Source organism: Notolabrus celidotus, chromosome 7, assembly GCF_009762535.1.
Source record: "Notolabrus celidotus isolate fNotCel1 chromosome 7, fNotCel1.pri, whole genome shotgun sequence".
Taxonomy (NCBI): domain Eukaryota; kingdom Metazoa; phylum Chordata; class Actinopteri; order Labriformes; family Labridae; genus Notolabrus; species Notolabrus celidotus.
The window spans coordinates 15,279,146-15,297,488 of NC_048278.1; the positions used below are offsets into that span (position 1 = coordinate 15,279,146).

At 39.8% G+C, this 18,343-nt stretch overlaps 2 protein-coding genes across 3 annotated transcripts; one reads left to right on the forward strand and one right to left on the reverse strand.

Moving 5' to 3' along the window:
- Positions 1 to 4,812: 4,812 nt before the first annotated feature.
- On the reverse strand, positions 4,813 to 5,317 carry LOC117815327 (histone H2B 1/2). The gene has a single exon (XM_034686979.1). The coding sequence runs from the start codon at positions 5,262 to 5,264 to the stop codon at positions 4,890 to 4,892; it is 375 nt and encodes a 124-aa protein (XP_034542870.1). The 5' UTR covers positions 5,265 to 5,317; the 3' UTR covers positions 4,813 to 4,889.
- A 3,379-nt stretch (positions 5,318 to 8,696) lies between these two features.
- Positions 8,697 to 15,036, forward strand: LOC117815240 (cytochrome c oxidase assembly factor 1 homolog). 2 transcript variants are annotated; one of them, XM_034686829.1, is made up of 5 exons: positions 8,697 to 8,781; positions 9,564 to 9,691; positions 11,067 to 11,218; positions 13,098 to 13,174; positions 14,642 to 15,036. In XM_034686829.1, the coding sequence occupies exons 2-5, from the start codon at positions 9,598 to 9,600 to the stop codon at positions 14,766 to 14,768; spliced, it is 450 nt and encodes a 149-aa protein (XP_034542720.1). In that variant the 5' UTR covers positions 8,697 to 8,781; positions 9,564 to 9,597; the 3' UTR covers positions 14,769 to 15,036. The 2 variants fall into 2 exon arrangements, with proteins under 2 accessions (XP_034542720.1, XP_034542721.1); XM_034686830.1 differs by having other exon boundaries at positions 8,702 to 8,805.
- Positions 15,037 to 18,343: the final 3,307 nt, after the last annotated feature.

The window sequence follows — 18,343 nt, forward strand, 5'->3', positions numbered from 1 at the left end:
TGAGGGTTGTGGTGCTGAATTTGTATGTTCTCCATGCAAATAATGCTGTGCTGTTGCTCATGCAGGATTGGCCGAAATGTGCACGGCACACTCAATGTCCACTGACTACAGGGGGAATTCCAACCATAGTCTGCCAGTATCGACCATACAGTCCATAAAGTGAGACCACGTAGAAGAGCTGTGTGCAAAGACTCAATCAAATCAGTCATCAAACATTACCAGAGAGGACTTACTCATTGATATTCAGCACAGTCTGCTTAGACAGGGGTGGTATTGATGTTTAGTTTTGTTTGCTGCCAGCACATGAGGGGGTGAAAGGAAATTCGGATGCTGACAAACTAGCAAAAGAGGCCTAGTGGAAGATCATAACAGTCTGAATTTCTTTTTGAATAGGAGAAGGAAAAGCAGCAATTAGAAGAAAGGAATGGAAATATGGTAAAGGTGGGAAGAAGACCAGAAAGAAAGGTGCTTCGAATTCAAAAATCAGTAATGATAAAGAAATATAAGGAAAAGAAGAGACGGGAGGAAATCATCACAATGAGACTCCAGGTGGGTCACAGGAGTTAAATGACACAATGTTGGGGAAAATAACACTTCCTGATTGGACAGAACTCAACGTCATTTTCTGTTTCTATTACTACTCAGCTGAGTCCCTTCATGTTATTACTTTGACATTAGTGCTTTTACAATAATCAGGGGTTAAATCAGTCTGGGGCTCAACCCCACACATACAGGCTATGCCATTACATACAACAGGGTACTTATTTATTTATTTTGAGGTAGCAGTTTTTAATGCTTGCTAAAGGTAGTGATCTGGTTATTAACTGTGAAACGTGTGACTTATGTCATGGATGGACTCCACAATACAATTGTAAGGGCTTCCCTCTCTATCAAGCTCATCATATCTGTGGATACAATTTTGGGCTGTCCAGATGAGAGTGCTCTGAGTGCAGCTCGAATCAGCTGATTGTAGATGATGGTTCCTCCCAGCCACAATAAAACACAACTCTGGAGAAAATTGCACTGAGATGGCTTGAGATTTAGTTAAAATCTGACATCATAATGATTGCACAGAATGTGTGGCTGGTGTGTTATTCTGAACTAACCCATAGGTAGTTCTCTGTGATATAGATACAAAGGTTCCCCAGATTGGAAGCTGGTCTTTATTCCGTTGTAAATTACCTATGATCCCCACAATAGGAAGGTGCTGGGGTGCAAATAAAAGTTTGACTAGAACCGAGAGAGAACTAGGGGATAAGAGCAATAAGACATAAGAGAAGTCACTCTTTATTGTCTTAATTAGCACCAGACTGACTGGTAGAATTTGGAAGTATGTAACATGTTAGACAGTGTATGAATCACAGTGAATTTTCAAGTTCATTTATTTTTGTCAAATCATTTTTTAAGTCAGTTCAATGCAAAGAAAAGTCATCATTCCCCCCTGCGCAAGCCAGGAGGGATTAATACCATCACATGTAAGTCATATTGTGTAGTAATGATCGGGGGGGAGTGAGTGTCAGATAGGCCTCAGAGTAATAATAATAAATAATAAATTTTATTTATACCTTTCAAAACTGTCAGGAGTTCCAACCAGTGATCTCCAGTAGAGGGTGACACAGGAGTGGATTTTCACTCCTGTCCCATCCCACCTGCACAGAAAAAAACCTTGTCCCATCCCAATCCCGGGCCAGAGTGAAAAAAAATCCCAGTCCCATCCCACTCCTGGTAAGTGACTCCCATTCAGAAAGACTCCCACTCCTGTACCGCTCCCATTTTTTTTTCTTCTTTTAGTTTTTAGGCAATACATTGAATTTGATTTGATCTTCTCCCCATTCTATTTAGATTACTTTGTGTTCTGCAGTTTTATTTCAGTACGATTTGCAACTTCCCTGCCAGTTTAGTGAGCTTAATAGATAGGTCATTAACTCTGACTTTGCGTTGCAAATCAATTTTTACCATATCGGTTTCTCAGTTGGTGTTTGCTTCGGTGGAAAGCAGCAGCCGGAAGCAATGCTGGCTTCTGGGCCATGCAGTTCTTTTGACTTGTGTTACAGTGTAGGCTTATTGAAAGAAAACTACAAAATGGTGGTGCCTGTCCTGTCCTGTTTTTTTTTTTTTTTGTTGTTGTTTTATTTTTTTGTCCTATTGGTTGGTTCCCGCTCCCGTGACCTGCGGGATTCCCTGAAAAAATGTCAGCCTCTAATCTCCAGTCGGGACCTGCCCCTGTTTGAGCCTGACCAGGCATTAGATAAAAACAACCAAAACTACTCAGGGAGAACGCTCATAGGGTAAGCCTTGTCTTTTTTCTTTTTACAGAGTAAAAACTATGTTTCCTTCCTTTATGAGGATTTCTATAGGGTAGAACTTCCATGCTCTTTTTGTGAGGGATTTGTGAGTAATTATTATCTACTACAGATCCATTGTTTTATTTACATGAAATTAAAACTTAACTAAGACACTTCCCATTGTTTTAATTCCAAGGAGTGAATAAACTAAATAAGACACATGAGCTTTACGAAAAAGAAGCCCCCCCCCCCCCATTTCATCCTGCCTTCTCTTTTCACCCCTATCACCTCTCAACTTGTGTTGAAGCTCTGATATTTGTTCTCTGAGCAGAGGGTGTGGGTGTTACACTGGGCATTAGCACCCACCCACAGTCCCTCCGCATGCGTGTGTCCATTTGTGTGTGTGCTAAAAGTCCATGATGTCATTTCAGGAAGGTCACGTCTTCTTCACTTGTCAGAGACAGGTGTGAGCGTGCATTAATTGTCCCAAGTTGAAACAAAGTTTTTGTAATTGATGAGTCGTTCTGAGTTGATCAAAAGTTGATAAAGTTGATTACAGATGTTGGTGCAGGTTAAATGTCTGAGGCCTCTTTTGGATTTCCCCCAAGCTCATTGGCCTTGGAGGTGCTGAGACACTTGGTTATCTGCATCTGTCTTTAGAGAGCAGCCGTTGTGTGTGCTTTTTCCTTTTTTTCTATTCTTCCGGCCCAACTTATTTTGAAATGGCAGGAGACAGTAGTGTACAGGTTCACAGCTTCTGACGCTCACGTCAGCTCACACAGTCTGCTGAAACTAATACCACAAGCAAAATCATATATTTTTATGTTTTTATTGACCACACCATGTAAACATTCAGAGTGCAGAGTGGAAAAAGTATGTGAACCCTTGGGTTTAATAACTGCTTCACCCTTCTTTGGCTTAAGTTCTCCTGCTAAATGTCTTGATATACTTGGGAATTCATTTTTCAGTCAATGATAGCAATATGTTGAGGACCTGAGGCAGCAAAGCAGCCCCAAACCATGATGCCCCCTCCACCATACTTCACAGTTGAGATGGGATTTTGATGTTGGTGTGCTGTGCCTTTATTTCTCCACAGATAGTGTTGTGTGTTCCTTCCAAATAACTCCACTTTGGTATCAACTGTCCACAGAATATTTTGCCAGTAGTGCTGTGGAACATCCAGGTGCTCTTTTGCAAACTTCAAACCTGCAGCAATAATTTTTTGGGGGGGTAGTATGTTCTTGTCTCCTGGTGTTGGTTAGTAGTCTGGCTGTCGGGTTTTGTATGAGCTTCAGAAAACATGGAATTGCAATAGTCATGACGTGATGAGATCAATGCGTGAATTACTTTTTCGAGGTCTGGGGAGAGAGGAAGTGTTTGAGCTTTGCAATATTCCTAATCTAGAGATAGCAAGACTGAGTGACTTTGGTTATGTGGGTGTTGAAAAGGAGCTCTGAATTTAAAAAAAAAAAGTAGTAGTTCTCTACTATTTGAGTAGAGTAGTGAATTTGTGATTTGACATTGTGTCCATATTCATTTTATTTGCAAATCAGTAAAAGCTAAGGTCTCAAAACAACTTCCCCCTGTCGCTAACCTTTATTCTGTCAGTGTATCACATCAAACAGATTTGTCAGTAGAGGGCACTCTACACATAGGGAATCAGTAGCAAATACAAGTAGAAAGTCCTCAGTGAGTTGTATGTATGAGTTGTGTATTATATTGTAGTCAGGAAAAACAAAAGATTCAACAATGATCCAATATGTCTAACTTTCTACCACTGCTTGCCTCCACTCAATCACTTACCTGTCATTATGAAAACAAGAACATAATTTAAATATCAAATAGTGTGTAGACATAAAAATCATATAGTCCCATATGGAACTCTATCATCTCTGTTCCATTGAGTTAACACTCTGCTCTGCAGCTCCCATACCTCGGCATAGTTGCAGACATACGTGTATTTTATGAAACATTAAAAAATAACAGTCTCATATGAAACTCGAATGTACGGTCCGATACGCAGGCCTCCCCTCCCAAATTCTACTTTGCAGACGTACGTGCAGTAGTGATGTGTCGGTCACGAACGATCATCAGTGCAGTTGGAAGAATAAAGACAGTCAAATAAGCCTTCTGTTAATGAAGGTGTTTAAAAGTTTATAAACAATATACATACAATCAGAGATGGTACCTTTCGTCTAATTGAGATGGGTCTTTTTTGTACTTTATAATTTTTTTTTTTTTAGAACACTGCTCCGTGTTGAGTATATAAATAAAGCCTTATGAATAATAAACATTTGATATAATGTATTTTTTTTTTACATTAGTTACTCATTTTACATATAGGCCTAATGCTACATTATTTTAGGGCATTCATTAACTTAAACAAGAACAAATCTGAGGAGCCACTCAGTAGCCGATACAGGTGGCTCTTTTGAAGTGAGCAGAGCCAAATGAACCGGTTCTCTAAAAAGAGCCGGAATTCCCATCACTAACGTGTTGAGTACAGTGGACATTAATGTGCTTTCAGTCGATAGTAAGAATAACGCTTTAGTTGGAGTGGGTGGCTCTTAAAAGAGCCGTTGGGTTGGTTTACAGTAAAGCAGTCTACTTGGAGCTGGTATACTTGGTCACAGCCTTTGTGCCTTCGGACACGGCGTGCTTGGCCAGCTCACCGGGCAGGAGGAGACGGACGGCGGTCTGAATCTCCCTGGAGGTGATGGTGGAGCGCTTGTTGTAGTGAGCCAGACGAGAAGCCTCACCGGCAATGCGCTCAAAAATATCACTCACGAAGGAGTTCATGATGCCCATGGCCTTAGAGGAGATGCCGGTATCAGGATGGACCTGCTTCAGGACTTTGTAAACGTAGATGGCGTAGCTCTCCTTCCTTGTCTTTCTCCTCTTCTTACCGCTCTTGGCGGCGGTCTTGGTGACGGCTTTCTTGGAGCCCTTCTTGGGCGCGGACTTCGCTGGTTCAGGCATGCTGGTCTGCAAATATTTCGTTTGTCGTAACAAATGCGGATCGAGCTGCTGGATGGAATCTACTATTCTTATACACTCTGTATGCAAAGAAGACTGTGTCATCCCCCGCCTGTGATTCGTCAGAGTCACTCAGAGGGTTGGCGTTCGTTCCACTGTTTCTAGGGCAACTTGTATGTAGTAAAAAAAAAAAGAAAAGAAAAGAAAAACTCGTCTCCAGTAAAGAAAATATAAATAAAAAAAGGAGTGACAAACATGGACAGGACTAACTTTAACTGGCAGTTACAGAAAACATTCTACATGAAAAACATCTCTTTAAAGTATGCAGACAATTTGGGGAAAATAGTTAGATAAAAATAGTTTCTATCTATCTATCTATCTATCTATCTATCTATCTATCTATCTATCTATCTATCTATGAGAAGCAAAGTCAAGGCTGAAGTTTGCAAAATACCATAAGGATTGAACCATAGAGGACAGCCCGTAGTGCCCCTGCACCTGTGCACGGTGTCTGTACACACAAATGCAAACTTGTAAAGGCACTGTTAATAATTGTTTTACAATGTTAAACTGGAGTAAAAAACTGTTTTGAAATGCTAAATAATTAAATTTGAAACATGTATCTTCCCATTCCAGCTTCCCTCCTGCATGCAGTTCAGGCCAAATTAGGTAAATATGAACATTTAGTTTAACCAACTAACTGACAATTGGATCTCTATCTATCTATGGTAAATGGATACGTTTAAATTTCTCGTCGCTTTCACCCATTCACACACTGATGGATGAGGCTGCTATAATAAGGGACCATCAGTGCAAACTTGCTAGGCAAGGCTTTTGCTGCAGTGCATAGTGGGGTACATCTTGGAGACACTCATAAACAGCAGAAGGAGAAGGCACTCAGGAAAAATAGAAATGTTAGGGAAAGGAGAGAAGATGTTCCTTCCAGTATTGATATGGGAATCACCATTAGAGAGCTTAAATCAGTTCTAAAGGGTACGGGATACACGGCCCCGGGAGAAGATAAACTTTGTTATGCCATGATTCAACAGCTCCCAAATGTAACTTTGGATAAAGTTTTACAACTCTTCAATAAAATGTGGAGTGATGGGATTATTCCGAGATGTTGGAAAATAGCAGTAATACTGCCTTTTAATAAGCCAGGGAAGGATCCAGCTAACCCTAATAACTATAGACCTATAGCTCTCACATCCCACATGTGTAAGTGGATGGAAAAAATCTAGTTAAAAGGCTGTCATATATTCTGGAACAGAGAAGGATGTATACAGTTTATAATTTTTGGAAAGGCCGATCCACGGCTGATGCCTTAATCAGAGTGAGTAATGACATGGAAAAAGACACTAAAAATGAAGGAAATAATTGAGATTGTGTTTTTTGATAAAGAAAAAGTTTATGATTCAATGTGGAGGGAAGGATTACTTATCCAGTTAAGCAGAATGGGAATTGGTGGGATTGCTCGGTAATGCACTTCTTGACAGACAGGAAAATTAGAGTTAAAGTTAGTGCAGATATTTCCACTGACTTCAGGGTGGAAAATGGTACACTGCAGGGGAGTGCAATTAGCCCTGTTCTATTTAACATCATGATTAACGATATTTTTTCAAATTTAGATCAGTGTATAAACTCAGCATTGTATGCAGATGATGGGGCCATCTGGATGAGAGGTAAAAATGTTTCACACGTGACGGGAAACATGAAGAAAGCTGTAATTAATGTAGAAAAGTGGTCATATGAATGGGGCTTCATGGTGTGGACTAGCAAATCCTGCTACATGGTAGTCACTAATAAGATAAAGGTTGATATAGAGCAGCTAACACTATATGGTCAGCCACTAGAACAAGTGACAGAGTTTAAGTATCTAGGACTTTGGTTAGACTGTAAATATTTGTGGAAAATCCATGTGGAACACTTGGAAACAAAATGTAAGAAAGTAATACAGTTACTACTAGCTGTGGCCGGATCTGACTGGGGGCAGATAAACAATCATAGATGGAAATATACAGGGCACTAATGAAGTCAATGTTATATTATGGTTGCATGATGTATGGAGCAGCAGCTAAATCAGTACTGCAAAAATTAGATAGGCTTCAGCATAGAGCACTGCGTCTGTGCACAGGTGCTATTAAAACAACCCCAAATAGTGCATTACTTATAGAATCAGAAGAGACCCCACTGGAAATGAGGAGAGAAAAGCTTTCACTTGTCTACTGGGTCAAGCTAAAAGGAAGTGGGGATGAAAATCCAGCAGCAAAGACCATAAAGAACTGCTGGGAATACTCCAGGTTCCAGAGGAGAGGGTTTGGGTGGTCTATGAATGAATGTGCCAAAGTTTTTGGAATAGATAATATTGAGTTGGCCATCCTACTCCTGTCAGTAGTATACCCCCTTGGCTCTACCCTGAGGTTAAAGGGGACATGAATGTCCTAGAAATGAAGAGATAATGGAGAATGAATGAGGCCGGAGTGAAAACAAGTGTGTATGTAAGGGGCAATTCTTATAGTTACCTTAAAATATACGCAGATGGATTAAAAAATAGTTTGTCTAAAAGGCTCTCTGATCAGTTGTCAGTGTGCACAGCAGAAATGGTGGCAGTAATCATCAGTCTTCAGTGGGTGGAGGAGGTCAGGCCAGACAGGGTGGTGGTGTGCACAGACTCAGTGGCAGTTTTGGAAAGCATTCACAAATCAAACACTATACGGGAAGATTTACTCATCGATTTACAACACAGTTTGCTTAGACTTCACAGAGGTGGTGTAGATATACAGTACAGTTCTGTTGGGTGCCAGGGGGTGAAAGGAAATGAGGATGCAGACACATTTGCAAAAGGGTCTCTGGGGAAGAACATAAGTCCAAATACCTCTTGGTACAGGAGAAGGGAAAGCTATGCTTAAGAAGAAAGGAATGGAAATATGGCAGAAAAGGTGGGAAGAAGACCTGAAAGGAAGGAGCTTTTACAAAATACAAAAATCAGTTATAACAAAGAACTATAAGGAAAGGAAAAGAAGGGAGGAATTTATCATAATGAGACTCAGAGCAAGTCATACAGGACTAAATGTCACATTGTATACAATAGGTAAAAGAATTAATGATTGGTGTGAGAGGTGTGGAGTGAGTGAGAATGTTGAGCATGTGATTTTGAACTGTAATATGTAGCTGAGCGAGAGCAGTTCCAGGAGAGGGTCAGAGCAGCAGGACACGAGTGCAGTCATAGGACTGCTGGGAACAGAGGGAGAGGCAGAAGGTATAAGAGCAGTCAGGAGGGCGCTCTTTGTTTTCCTATCAGACATAAGACTGATGACGAATTTAATGAGAAAATGACAGGATGATACACACTCTTGTACAGTAGGTGGCGGTATGCACCAAAAAGTTGTTTGCGATCCGCCATTAAATACAAAGATGTAGAAGTAGAAGTAGAAGTAGAAGAAGAAGAAGAAGAAGAAGAAGAAGAAGGAGAAGAAGGAGAAGGAGGAAAGAGGAAGGAGACGAATGAGACGAATGAATGGTAATGATGCCTGCTGCTTTGTGGGTTTGTATCTGAGTCCTTTAGTTTTTTGTCGAAGCATGCAGGAGTTTAAGTGTTCGTCAGACTTTACAAGCACAGTGTGTTCCGTCTCACTTCGTGTTTCTACCTTGGTGCTATGCTCTAAAGTAGGCTTTATAGACCATGTTAGGGCGCTATATCAACCATTGGTTTGGTATTTTAGACTTTGCGCTCCTGGTTCCCTCACCCACGTCTCACAGACTGCCAGTATAATAGACGATTGGGAGTGAAAAGTGAGGGTAGATTAAAGAGCTGGAGTCGTTACATGATAAATATTTGGTTCTACAGGGTCAGTAAACAATGTCAGCTACGCAACATCCCGCACATCGGTATCACATGTCAGTCAGCCAGATATCAATGTTTACCGAACCCCTTATATCAAATAGCATTTTCCTAAAACCGATTTATAGCATGTAATTTTCAAACGTGTATATGACACCATTATTTATTGAGTCATGTAATTTTTCTGAAGGGACCAAAATGTATTACAAAATCATTGAATTTAGACGTGTTTTCCCAGAGTTGGCTTTAATACTGTACTTATAAGACATTGAATATTGTAATCCTCCCTACCTCTACTTCACACAGGCTCTTGTTTCATTCTGTAGGTGTTTTATTTCACTTAAGGACCTGGCCACTACCCACATACACTATACAGCATTATCTGAATTGAAAAAAAGAAACTATTGCAAAGGTCATGTCTGTAAATTTACCCCCCCCCCCCCCCACCCCTTTTTTTTTAGAACTTTTAAAAGTGACATTGACCAGAAAGCAAAGATGAGGGTTTCAACAAGTCACCTGCAGCAGCTCACCATCTTCACCACTATGCTGACGGGTGGAGGGATTGGCACCATGTACTATCTCCAGCAGAGTGAGTACAGATGAGCTCTATGTGTGTGCTTGTGTGTAATGGGTTCCGACTTTTCCTTTCCTTTGATCTGAGCTGCCTCAGTTATCTATTTACCGGAAGATATTCATCTGACAGAAACTATCCTGACATTCATCTTTAGCTGAGATAAATATAATCCTGGTAAGTCTCTGCTTCACTATAGTGTCTAGTAGGCAACAAATGCATCACAGATGCTGGCTTTTGAACTGTTTGCTGATAATAATCTGGAAAGACCCTCTGGATGAGGATGTGGCATCAGTGTTTTCCAAAAAACAAGGGAAATTTTGAATCCTGAGACCACTGAACAGTTTTCCACTTCACCTCAGTATATCTTAAATCGGCTCAGGCCCAGAGAAATTGCCCACATTTCTGGATCAAGTCTACATATGGTTTCCTCTATGCACAGTGCAGTTTTGACCTTCATTTGTGGATGCAGTGATGAACCGTATTCACAGCTGATTTTGAGCTAATGCAGCGATTTTCCACTCCAGAGTCATGTCTGTATTTAATACAGCAAGGTCAACTGCCTGTCAACTGTCTGAGTCTTTTCATGATAATAGCACTATAGATGATGAAATCCCCAAATTAAAATTTTACTCTTAAGGAATATTATTCTAAAATCATGAAGGGAAGCCACATCATTCTCGCTTGAGTTAAGGATTAGGTCATGAAGCCTTTGTTACCCAGGGCATAGCTCATAACAATCTTTAAAGGGGAAGAGCTCACCGGCACTCATTGTGGCTAGCAGGAGTACTAGTGCAATGTAACTCATGCAACCCCACTTAAAAAAACGGAAATATCTCTTTAACAATCAGGAAAGATGCAGACCAGTTTTTGACTCAGAGTCTTGATCCAGTATGCTGTTGTAGATTCTTAAGAGATATGCCCTGAGCAAATAAAGGCCTTAACTTTATCTTTAACTCAAATGTGTCTGAAGACAGTCCCCACTAACTATAGACTTTGAATGAACCATTGGAATCTGATTTTATTAACATTTTACACAGCATCCCAACTCTTTTGGAATTTGGGTTTCATGTATCTTTGTCATTTTATATGGGCTTTTGGTCTGAACACACTTTTAGAAATGTCTGTGCTTCTGTGAAATCTTGCGCTGGGTGTTAGGTTTTAAAAAAAGTTCTTTATTCAAGTTATCACATTTCATATTACTGACTGATAGAATTTACTTCCTCTCTTTCCTTTCCTGGTAGTCACCTACGAGGCACTGATAGAGTGGATACTGCCATTGTCAACCAACATGTTATTTTCTAAGTCATGACACAAAAGGCTCAAAAGTTGATTGTTAATGTATAACTTATCATTTCCTCTGTTTTGTACCTCTCTGTCTGCTGTGCATCAGAGCGATTCAGTGATTCAGACTACCATCGACTGGCTCTACAAAAGTTAGAAGATTGTCCTATTGCCATGGAAAGCCTCGGAGCTCCGCCTTTAAAAGTCCACAACATCCATCTGAGTGACAGACACAACCGTGTAGATACGTACACTTCACAGGTAATGTTGTTTATCAATTCAACTTAACATTTCATTCTCATTGACTGGAGCTTCAGGTCCACTGTAGCCGTTTTTTTGCGCTCTGAGGGCCCACAGCCTCAATTTCGGAGCGCTTCTCACCAGTGTTTACTGTTGTTAGGTAACAGAAGTTGTCCCGCGACACTTCCACTTCCCAAAGTTATGACAGTTGGGTATGTTTTAAAATGCTCTGTATGCTTCATACATGCTCTCATTCAGTGGCATTTTAACAAGAAACAGTGAAAACGATTGATAGATATCGTGTTAGAGCATTAGCAGAAGTTCTAAACAGGGAAATTGTACCTCGAAAAAACAAGTATGACTTTTCTCATCCGTACAGACCTCCGCCGTTGTTGCTGACAAAGTTGATATCAGAAGCCCCGCCTCTACTTGATCGTGATTGGTCGGTGAGCAAGAAGTGACATTGATGAGCACTGCGATGTTCCAAAAGTTAGACTTTTTTCGTTTTCTTGTCTTGAGGGTATTCAGCGCTGAAAACACTGAATCACATAGAGTTTAAAATAGAAAACAGACGCTACCTGCGCAGCAGCAGTGGACACACCACCTCAATCAGCCGAGCTTTCAATGAAAGGGTTTTTTTTTACGCCCATGTTCTTGTTCGTAACCTCTGAGGTGGATCAAATACGCATAAAAACAGGGAACCATTATTTAGTTTCAGCCTGCTGAACTTAATATAGTGTCTAGAAAAGCTTGAGCCACTCCAAATCTAAATTCTCTTCAGTAAAATGTAAATGTCAGCATTTTGACAAGCCCTGATGCAAACAAATGATGAGATAGTTCCTGCCTCCTGCACGTACATTTCATGTTTGTTTTTGGTTTTAACTTTCACTATCATAATGTTTTGGTGTTTTGGTGTTTTCTTACTGCTGAGTGAGACATGAGTTGACGTAGTGCAAAACACAAATTATATACTGTTTTTGAATGCAGCCCTGTTTGATCCACTGGTACTGTTGTTACCAAATCTCACTTGTGACAGCAGGTAGTTTTGTCTGTTTGTCTGCATTAGCTCTCAGTTGCACACCTGCACCACCAGGTAACTCGGGATCGTTCCTGCTATCCAGTTTAGCATTGAAGCTTCTCCGCTTTTTAGGGTACGATGACATACGCAAGTACCAAATATGTCACTGTGATCTCAGCCAGCCATTACAAAAACTCCATTGCAGTAGTCAGGTTTCGACCTGGAAATGGAGTCTCTAAACACGTTTTCAACACAATTTGAGGAATTTTAATACTTTATGCCCAACTGCTGGGATCAAGACCAACATTGATTAACAGCACTACTAAATCCCTTTTATAAATATGTTCTCAGCTAAAAAACTGTGGTTTGGGGTGTAGTTACACTTTAAGTGGTTATAATTAGGGACAATCCTAAGCCACTAATATACAAGGAGACTACACAGAAATTAAAATTTTATCCAGCTCACTAGTCTAACAGGTAGAAAACTGAGCACAACTTATTCAACACAAAGAAAAATGAATTCATTTTTATTTACTTTTATTTTTTATTTCAAATGCTCCTGAAATGTGTTGCTTGTTGAAACATGCATTATAAACATGTCGATATTTCCAAAAAAGCAAATCGCGAAATAAAAGTCAACACATTACATTTGAAATGTATAAATTACTACTGAAATGTGGAGCCTTTTCCTGCATGTGCGTCAAACATATTGTCCCGCAAAACATGACGGCAGTAACTAAGTAAAAGCCATCATTGTAAAAAAAACTAAAATAGACATATATAAAAGCCATAACTATTATATTATACATATCTGACGAGTAATTCTAATGCTGACTTGCATGAGTGATGACATTTAATATATTAATGTTCAATGTGTTGCAGATAAAGATTCCTGTGACTGGGTCAAAAGATGGAGGTTACCTGTACACTTCTTCAATCAGAGATCCAGATACCAACACGTGAGTACTTCCTTATCTATTAAATATTTAATACAAGTGAAGGCAGAGTTTCGAGGAATTACATCTACCCTGGAATTACAAAATAAAATGCCCCTTCAGAACGTCAGAGTATCAACTTAGACATGGCGGGGGAGAGGGGGTGAAGCCACGCCCACTCACTCCTTCAGGCCTTACTATCAGCTGCAGTATCATACAGTCACACACAGATATCAGCATAGTGGAGCTAAGAGATCAATCCCAGAATTTTTCCATGAGCCGTACATTTGTTTTACTTTTGATATAACTCAGGTGAGGTAGGTTATATAGAGTACGATGAGAGACGCACGTACCAAATACGTCACCGTGCCCTTGGCCAGCCGCTAGAAAAACTGCATTGCAGTAGTTGGGTTTTGACCTGCAGATGGCAGTCTCTACGCACATTTTCAACACAATTTGAGAAATTGTAATACTTTATGCTCAACTGCTGGGATCAAGACCCACATTGATTAACAGCACTACTAAATCCCTATATAAATATGTTCTCAGCCAAAAAACAAAGTGGTGTGGGGTGTAGTTACACTTTAAATAGTTAAGACAAAAGAACAGATGAACAAATGGGAGGTGATTTGAGTCTTATTGACTGATTTAACTCATCGACCTTCAGGGGGAAGTCTGATTAACCACTAAAAACTGAGTGTAAAGATCATCCTCTGTGATCGGTTTCTCACAAACCATAATGGACTTCATTTATGACATCAGGAGGGACTTGTGCTACTTTTTAAAATATAAAATCCTTAAATTGTCTTATTGTTCAGGAGGTTTTTAATGGTAGCTAATTTACTATACAATTAGTTGTATCAGACGCATTTTTAATACCTTTTAAAAGGTGGGCCGCGTCCCATACAGTGCAGCCTAAATACTGGTAAAAGATCAGCTCCTTAAGAGCTTAAAGAGGCCACAACATTGCACAAAACATGATAGATGATATAATAGCATGACAGACCAGTCTAGACCAGACTATCTGTGCCACTTTTTAACATATTTTCCCCCCATGAGGACATAATCATGTATTTAAAGAAAACTATTTGTATGATAAAATAGAATATCCTTGTGGAGTGCTTGTTTAATTGAAAAGACTCATCGAGACAACAAGTGAAGCAGTGGAAGAGCACAGGCAAGTCCTGTTAAATTGGTGACAGTCCTGATGAATTGGTTCGTCCATCACACTCATCTGTCATCTCTACTGTATGCTACTAATGCTCTTAGGCAAAGCCACAGGGCCTCAGAGCCAAGCTGCTGCAAACTTAATCTCAATAGGTTAAATTATATCATCTGAGTAAATTACATACTCCAACAACAGTGATGAGACAGTAGTACTTTGAACATGAGACTCATTGGTTGATAAAGGAGTCGTGTGGCACTGTATGATAAAAATAGTGATATCAGTGCTTTGTGCGCAGACTCCCTGACCTGTGTGTTCTCCTTCAGGTGGAGTCTGAAACAGGCAGTCCTGAGGCTGCGGGAAGGACAGATCATCAACCTGCTGAATCCTTCGTCAGCTGTAGCACTAACTACAGAGGACACACAGGGGCGGGATACGGGGCACTGGAACTGACTGACTTTGTTTAGCGATGAAGACGAGAGTTGAATTCTTCACTTAATACCCAGACGTGTATTCCAAAGAAGAATCATCGTTTCCAGCACCATTTTGAAGAGACAACATGTTAATGAATGAATGGTTAGTCTGTTTTATTTAATTAAACTTTATGATTCTGTTTTCTACTTTATTTCCCTTCAGGATGGATTGATTTCGCATGAAAAATCAATTAGCCATTTCCCCCCTTAGATAATAAACAGTACAACTAGTGAATGGTCAAAATGAAGACACATGGAGCTTTGGTCCTTTCTTTCTGCTTGTAACAAAAAAAAATGAATCTTTCAGCCCAGTTGTTCAAATAAGTAGTGAAATCCCATGAGGTCAGGTAATCCAATCACTCACACAGTAAAGCATGTTTCTGCATCAAATTATCAGTTAAATATGCAGAGGTAAGCAATTGACTGTGAGCTGCCGATTGAAACCTCATAACTCTGCAATGGAAAATAGTCAGCCAGTGCCAACATTGATATTTTGCATATTGTGATTTTATTTCTCCGTGTATTTTTGAATACTTTATATATTCTGCAAACCTAAGGCTTTAAGATTGCTAGAAACTGAATTATTTAAAAAATAGTAGAAAAAGTACAGTAGTGGTTTTGAATACAATTGTCTACAACTTGGAACAAACAAAAAAAAGTATCCAAAACCACTCTGAGTGATGAAAGATAGATAGATAGATAGATAGATAGATAGATAGATAGATAGATAGATAGATAGATAGATAGATAGATAGATAGATTGATTGATTGATTGATTGATTGATTGATTGATTGATTGATTGATTGATTGATTGATTGATTGATTGATTGATTGGTTGATTGGTTGATTGATTGGTTGATTGATAGATTGATTGGCGGTTTGATCCCAGCTCCTCCAGTCAGATGCCTAAGTGTCCTTCGGCAAGACACTGAACCCAAAATTGTTTGGTGTGTGAATGTGTATGAATGGGATTAGCTAATACTGATGGTCCCTTAATGTAGCAGCCTCATCCATCATCTAATTTGGCCCACACTGCATGTAGGAGGGAAGCTGGAATGGGAAGATACATGTTTCAAATTTACTTTATTAGCATTTCAAAACAGTTTTTTACTCCAGTATAACATTGTAAAACAATTATTAACAGTGCCTTTACTTGGGAATCAATTGAATGCAATGTTGACTGGCCTGCAGCCAGTTGTTACCCATTTTGCAAGCACTATAACTGTTAACTTCTAAGATTAGTTAGAAGGGTGGAAATAGTGCTCTGCCAACTTTTGTGATGCTGTTGCACAGTGACATTAGTCTGATTAGTTGCACCTGAAGCTAGTCAGGGAAGTGAGTGGGCGTGAAGACATGCCTACTCACTCCTTAGTGCAGTTACCATCATCATACAGTTACACACACAAACACACATCAGCAGATCAAGCCTGGCATATTTCCCAAAGCCCAAAATATTTTTGATTATTGATATAACTATGTGTGTTCATCCACTCAGCCTCTCTGACTCCTCATAAAAAAAATAAACAGAGAAAGTTTTCAAGAGGAAATAAAGCCATTTGATGTTCTATTTGTTGTCTGAACGGCTGCAGGGTAACCTGTTGTGTGCTAATTTGCTTGTGGACTAATGAAATGAACGCTGGGATTTTAACTGCGAAACTCATCAGCCGGCATTGAATTGAAGGCATTAGTTTCAGGTTAGTGAATATGCTTAGCAGAGAGTGAGTGAAGAGATTAGCGTGCTAATGCTAGCCGATGTTAGCTCGCCTGCTACATATACGTCCACTAAGCTTATTTCAGGGCAACACAAACTCTTTTTCAATGGTCCCAAGAGGGAGAGATCTGCACTGAATGGGCCTCATTCACTAACAGAGGATAAAGCTTTATTTAAACAAAACTTCAATTATTTACCTTACAGCTGTCATTGAAGCTAGATATGAATGCATGAGCTCTAGTGATGGATACACCCCTGCAAAAGTATAGACTTACCTTTTTATTGATTTACCTTTTTGGACATATTTAATCCCATACACCATAGTTTGGGTGGTGACGCTTTTGGATGGATTAAGTGCTGGTGGGCAGGGTCCTGGACAGTAGGGGCAGGTGTTTTCTGTTGGGACAAAACATGGTGGTGGTTTTTCCTCCAGAGTCCTCAACTCCACAGGTAAGTCATGCAGGAGTGGGATGCACCTTTTTGTCGAAATATAATCTGTCAGTGCACAGATGTTTTGACTGTTGGTATTGTGTGTTGTACAAGTGATGCTGCTTTCGAACATGTGACTTTCCAAGTCATCACTGTCCTCAACTTGTACATCTGTGGTGGCAAGCACTGTGCCTGGGTACTCCTGGTAATTCCACCACATTCCCATCATGCGATGGATACACCGGTGTGATCTTCTAGTTCCCCGGCACCTGCCCGGCACTCACAATTCCACTGTCCTGCCACCGCGGGAAAAGTTACTCTGGTCCTACTGAAAAGAAGTACCAGTGTTGGGAGGATCCCTCTTCTCCAAAAACAACTGGAAAGACACTGTCTACTCTGCAGTTGTTTGCCACCATGTTTAAGGCTTTGCATTTGACACCCCACTTAGAGGACATCAGCCCTTTGGCCAGCATGTCCGCTGTGACAAATTTCGGGGTGACATAAATGCCGTTTCTCACGTCTATATACAACATGGGTGTTGTTTCTATGTGATGCACATCTCCAATATGCCTTTGTGAGTTTTTTCTGCACCAAGCACAGCTGTGCAGTGTAAACATGCAAAACTGCCAGGCTCTGACTGAACATTGTCTTTGGAGTTATCTCTGACATTGTCAGCTCTTCTAGTTGAAGTGCTTGGCTTCTCTAAAAAGACAAATAAGCAAAAGTTTTTATAACAGCTGTTAACATAAAATATTTCAACATAGATAAAACTGTTTAAATGTTTAGTGTTTTGTAGCAAGTTTATCTAGTCTCTGGGGTGCCAGTCAGCATAAAGTCTGACAAATTTCAGAATTATCAACAAAACAAATAATATTCAAACCGTACAAAAATAACCAAATACAGCAATGCACATTCAGTGATTAAAGGCAGAAGTAAAGACCCACACAATTCAATATTTCAATTAATCCACAGTTTGCATGATCAGAATTGTATTAAAGTGAAAGACAGAGAGAGACAGAGAGAGAGAGAGAGCGCCACAGACGGACAGAGTGAATATGAATATGGATATAAGCAGGGGCAGATCTAGAAAAATATTTATGGGGTGGTAAGAGGGGGGCAGTAGATTTTTGAGTGGTGGCAACATGGCAGACGTTTCATTTTAAGAAATGCCAAAACATATATATGTGATATGGGTAAAAATTCTTTGAAGTATAAGATATATAAATAAAACATAAGACATTGAATATCTTTCCTTAAATGTTCAGATATAAACATAAATGTAATGAACAGTATAGGTAGGGGAAACACTGGCTGTTATTGATTTGCTATGTGTTTAAAGATCAGACTGTGTTAAATTGTGTCATTTGTGGTTCTTATTTAGTTGTAACTTTCATACCCTGTGGACCAGCTCGAC